At 43.7% G+C, this 6,100-nt stretch overlaps 1 protein-coding gene across 1 annotated transcript in view; it reads right to left on the minus strand.

The window, feature by feature from the left end:
• Nucleotides 1–4,224: 4,224 nt before the first annotated feature.
• Nucleotides 4,225–6,100, minus strand: part of lrrtm4l1 (leucine rich repeat transmembrane neuronal 4 like 1) — a 38,998-nt gene continuing 37,122 nt past the window's right edge. Inside the window, exon 2 of the mRNA XM_076283197.1 lies at nt 4,225–4,290. Within this exon, the coding sequence (XP_076139312.1) occupies nt 4,225–4,290 (66 nt within the window). The remainder of the gene's footprint in view (nt 4,291–6,100) is intronic.

Raw genomic sequence — 6,100 nt, forward strand, 5'->3', positions numbered from 1 at the left:
GATTGGCTCCCATGAAAGCAACAAAGTCAAAAATCTGAGGGGGTCTCTGATATCTGAAGGTGTCTGGCATTGTAATTTAATCTTAAACAACCGCTCATTATCTATCCCTGTGCGATCTCTTACCATTACAGACGTGAAATTAAAATATAGGCTACTACGGGACGTAGACCTACCTCTTGAACGCAGCATGATGACACTTCACCACCACACCACTAGACTATATGAGCAAACCGCATACGATCGATTTGACAGCACTCGCAAGTCTGAAGAAGTTACGCTGCTTTGATGAGAATGTTTATTTACATAGGCGTTCATTGGGCTAGCCTACATGGGTTGATACGTGCGGAAAAGTCCTGTTTGCTGTTGAACTTGCGCCTCTTCTATGTTGATTAACAAAGCCATAAATTATGGCCCATAATGAAGCTTACTTCAATAATTCTGTGAACTGATCTGTAGCTATCCTCTGTCATTCAGAGCTCCGGAAAGTTCCCAGATATTTTGAAACACCTGTTAGCAATCTCTGATGGCGGAATAGCCTATTCAATGGCTACCTGACAACATCTCAGTGCAAATTCCAAAATTGTTCGTCTATTTATTCCCACGGTTCAACACACGAGACGACTGAACGCCCAGGTGTTGTTATGTGCACATTAGCCTATAATACTAGAACATAGTTTGGCTGCAATGGCTTTATTATTTTCTGCCAGTTAGTGCATTTTCCCTGTGTATAAGTTATACTACATGCATTATTGTGTTTGACACTGAGGATAGCCTATCTGAGACGGTGGTCTGGTTCAAATGAGTTAGACTACGTTGTGAAAGAATGGCACTCAGAGTAAATACTTTAGTCTATCTTTGTATTGTGAAATTTAAATTAAATATGGAATATTACAATCAATAATATGTTGAAATGAATTAAAAGGAATCAATTTCTATGAAAAATCTCTATTGTGTGCGTGTGTCTAGGCCTATCGTGCGCATATAGGCTACTGCGCAAAAGCGCCACTCGCGCCTAGGCTATTTAATTGTATCGCCTTGTTAGGCTATGCGCGGGGTGTGCCAACTTTTTATGAGATAGAGAGACCCCCTTAAAGACAAAAAGATAATTCGGGCCCTGTGGGAAAGGCTGTCGCAAATCCCTCGAACAGGTGGTCAATCAGAGATTTCAAACGAACGTGTCACAATGCAACATGCTTTTTTCCCTTGATGAAAGTCAAACCATGAGTTTTCTCACATCTCAACTTTGGCCAAAGTTTTCAGAAATAATCGTTTTCAGTGATAAAACCTCTAAAAACCATTAAATAATATGCATTTTTGATATGGGGTCTTAAAAGCCATGTCTCCTTCTAGCCACAGCGTTTTTGTTGCAAACATAGGCCTAATCTAAGCATGCTCAGATGAGTGATAGATGAGGCGCTGTTGCTCACCTGTCCATCATCGTAAAGCCCGATTTGATTGGTCCGTCAGATCTAGGGCTAGCATAGTTGCTCCACAACGGAGCAATGGCAGACCGAACTTCCGACCTCAAATGTTGTGGGCGGGACTAAGTTCAGCTGGCACCCAGGCTAGCAAAGTCATGGAATATCAGGGAATTTTGTTGTAGCAGTTTAAAATTTACTTGCCAAAATACATTAATACAAATATTTCCACGCAGAATGATCGGCAATTAACCTTTTTATCGTTCTGAAAATCGCTCTAAAATGTGATCCCTAACGATATCGTTCTTCATGTCGTTATCGTTATAGTTTTAGTGAGAACATCATCATTCATATTAACGAGAATGATATTTATTTATAGTTATCGTTATCGTTCTTGGTGTGAATGGGCCTTTACCCTTTCTCCCTCTTGCTTTCTTCCCTTTCTCTCTATCCCCCTCTCTCTTTCTCTTTCGTTCCCAGCCCCCTCCGGTTGTGATGTGAGGCAACAGCAGGCCATTTGGCTCCTGTTTCCACCATTACTTTCCAGTAAATGAAAATCCATAAGCCTGAAAACAACTTCGTGATAAATTTATAAGGTTTCCATTAAAAAGTAAATAAGTTGATCAATAGCCATTTCCATTTGACAAATGTATATTTCTCACCATTGATCCGAACAATATTCTCATTATAAAACAGAGCATTTCAGTGTGAATTGATACACTTCATTACAAAATTTCATTAACTCAGAGGGGGAGCAGAAATAAAACATTTACAGTAGAAAACAGTTTTTATTCCAACAATTATGAAGTCCCATTTTGGTGGAGTTGATGAAATAGAGTAGAGCCTGTGGACACACACACACACACACACACACACACACACACACACACACACACACACACACACACACACAGAGTTACTCTCAGTAACACCATAGTAAGAAGTCCTTGTTCTCTAGCTCTACCGATCATGCCCATGTACGTTTAGCTAAACCAAGCCCTCAGGGAGCCATGTGTGTGTGTGTGTGTGTGTGTGTGTGTGGTTGTGTGTGTGTGTGTGTGTGTGTGTGTGTGTGTGTGTGTGTGTGTGTGGCTATAGCTCTACTGATCATGCCCATGTACATTTAGCTAAACCAAGCCCTCGGGGAGCCATGTGTGTGTGTGTGTGTGTGTGTGTGTGTGTGTGTGTGTGTGTGTGTGTGTGTGTGTGTGTATTGCATATCACTGTGTTATAAACATGTTATATACAAGCGCTCTGGACAAAGCAAGTGTTATCAGAGGATCTCAGGAAAACTAATGGTAAAGAAATGCAAAACACCATTCACACACACACACACACACACACACACACACACACACACACACACACACACACACACACACACACACACACACAAACACACACACAAACACACACACACACACACACATACACACACATACACACACACACACACACAATCTCTCTCTCTCTCAAACACACACACACACACACACACAGAAACATGCAGGTAATCACAAACAATCCATCAATTGTTCAAGCATAAATCATTTGCTTGAGCATAAATACACACACACACACACACACACACACACACACACATACACAAAAAAGCAGATTTGGCACAAATTCTGCATGAGACCACTGGCAAATCAGTCGGCCTACTGACAAGCACACATCATGTACGTGAAGTCCTTCATCATGGCCTCTCATTACGCAGTCTGACAGCTGAATAGACTCCCTCACAACACAGATAAGACTAAAAATAACGAGAAAGAAATCTCTTTGTTAAAAATCGGGTTCTATTCAACAAAGACAAGCAGTTCACTTGAAGGTCTCACCGATGTTTCTAAATGTCGTTGAGCTTTTCAGTCAAACTTCCCAATGCTCCAAAGCAGCTCACGGGCCACGCTGAAGAGTGCTGATCCGAGATCAGTCTAGGCCTCTCTCTCTGTCACACACCCCCCCCCCCCCAGTGTGTTTGGGGGGACATGAGTGCAGTTCCAGGTCCTTAGCTTCAGAGTGAGTAAGAAAAAGAGGGGAAAGCCTGATTTCCTGAGGGGGCAGAGAGCCAAATCTGGGTTTGTCTGGGGAGCCCCTCAAAGTGCAGCAGTAAACCGAGAAAGAGAGAGAGAGAGAGAGAGAGAGAGAGAGAGAGAGAGAGAGAGAGAGACAGAGAGAGAAAAAAGGTGCAACGAACAGGTGCCCACAGAGAGAGAGAGAGAGAGAGAGAGAGAGATGGCAGGGTAGAAGAATGTAAAAAGACAGAGAGAAGAGAGAAGAGAAGAGGAGGGTGTAGAGGAGAGGAGAGGAAAGAGAGGAGAAGAGAGAGAGGAGAAAAGAGAGAGGAGAGGAGAGAGAGGAGAAGAGAGAGAGGAGAAAAGAGAGGAGAGGAGAGAGAGGAGAAGAGAGAGGAGTCGAAAAGAGAGGAGAAGAGAGAGAGGAGAAGAGAAAGGAGTAGAAAAGAGAGGAGAAGAGAGAGAGGAGAAGAGAAAGGAGTCGAAAAGAGAGGAGAAGAGAGAGAGGAGAAGAGAAAGGAGTAGAAAAGAGAGGAGAAGAGAGAGAGGAGAAGACAGTAGAAAAGAGAGGAGAAGAGAGAGAGGAGAACAAAGAGAGATGTGTGGAGATGAAGTATTGGAGCCGTGGAGCTGAGAGGAGGAGATAGTGAGGGTCTGGGGTGCCGCTGTGTGGCCGACGAGATGAGTCGAGATCCAGGAGTCCAAGGGGGAAGGCGGGGGTGTGGACGTGGACACGGCTCTCCTCTCCCGGCCGCTGGTCCAGCGGAGCGGCTGATTAGGATGACTCTCTAGTGCAAGGAGGACATGTCGCCCAGCCAGGAGCCCGGCAGTGGTCTGGGGCAGGGGAACTCATTCTGTGGGAGGCACACACACACACACACACACACACACACACACACACACACACACACACACACACACACACACACACACACAGAAACAGATACAGACAGACAGACAGACAAACAGAGAGACAAACAGACAGACAGACATAAAAACAAAGATGAGAGAAGAGTGTTAAGATCAGTCTGCTCTGCAAATGATAACAATAACATTATCAGTATAAACCACCATTTTAAACGTCCACACTGCATTCTATAACGACAACATATGGTTAAGGGTTAACTTTCAGAGTAATTTTGTGAACGGTAGCATCGCAGACTACCAATCAGAATCCATTGACTCACATTAGTGAACATGGAGAAGATTCCTGAGAGACTTTTCGTTATCATTTGTCAGTGTGGGCGTTTATATTGTTAAAGTCACAGCTGTCTTTATAGTTACTGGTAGCTGCACACACTTAGCAAACATGTGAATCTGTGTGTGTGTGTGTGTGTGTTTGTGTGTGTGACGTTCGGTGAAACAGGCATGACTTGCTTAGTTTGTCGCGTTTACTCGCTGCTTTTAAAGTTCTTCTCTGTGAAAACTATGAGTAAAAAAAGCAAGACCATTGGGACACAACTAAACGGTTCATTTAAGCAAGGCAGATAAGGACAAAAGGTGCCTGGAAATTAGAATTGAAAATAGCAGAACATTTGAGATAATGGTTTTGTTTTTCAATGATGGTTAAAGTTATCTGTCTACTATATGCCTGGTGGCTGACTATCCCAGTAACTATAACAATTCATAACAACAACAATCACACACACACAGACACACACAGACACACACACACACACACACACACACACACACAACCCATCTCCTCCTAGCGTATTATTATGTGCAAATTTTGAATTATTAGCGCCATGGCTCATGTTATGAATGTGAAAGCAGCATCTCAGTGTGAATGAACGGTCCCTCAGGCATACGTCTGACAGATCGGTGAAATATCACCAAGATAAAGACAAGCAGCTGCACCATGCGAAGGGCTTATTGCATTCGGCTTTAATTGCAATGTAATTGGACGACAGACACCCAAATGACCTAGCACTGATAAGAGGTTTATCTAAACTAGAATGAAGGAAACTTCCAGAATGGCAATTTGTGACCTGCATTGTGACACAGCGATTATTATCACATTTAGCCCTGGTTCAATATCGGATATAAACCCTCCCCTACTGCGACACACTGATTACAAGCCATTCTCCTCCTACTTTGGAAGGGATGTGGGGTGGTGGAGATGGATTTGTGTTCTAATGACTCAACAAATCTGAGCGCCGTGGTTCTTTTCTTTATCTGCATGAATGTGATGGTGTTTTTAAAGCTCTGCTGTTCATCTCGGTTGGGGGCAAACTCCACCTGCGAAAAAAGCCTGCTAATGACAGCTTAATCCTCCAGTAACTGTCAATCAGTCAGTCACTCATCAAACCCCTCCCGTGCGGGACAAGGAGGTGGGGTGTCACTCATCAAAGCCCCCGAGCGGGACAAGGAGATGGAGTGGTCAGCATTGAGAATGACAATGACCGCCTCTCTGTGGAGTGGCTGGCTCTGGAGAATGTGCAATCAATCGCTGAGGTTCACCCTCAGAACATAAGCGACAAACGTTTACTTTTAGGGGTACAGAGGCTTGTCACTTGGGCAGTTCCCTCAAAGGGAACATTATTTACAAAAGGTCCACTCACAGGGGTATCCTCAACCTCCCGCTGCAAACACACGCAGGAGTGAACACAAAAGCCTGTGTGAGTCTTGGCTGCAGGTAAATCTGAGTTTTAATAGCATTGA

The sequence above is a fragment of the Alosa pseudoharengus genome, unplaced genomic scaffold (assembly GCF_046254945.1).
Source record: "Alosa pseudoharengus isolate Yale_2024_CS ecotype anadromous, Long Island Sound unplaced genomic scaffold, YU_APseudo_1.1 YU_APseudo_1.1_scf_14, whole genome shotgun sequence".
NCBI classification, from domain to species: Eukaryota; Metazoa; Chordata; class Actinopteri; order Clupeiformes; family Clupeidae; genus Alosa; species Alosa pseudoharengus.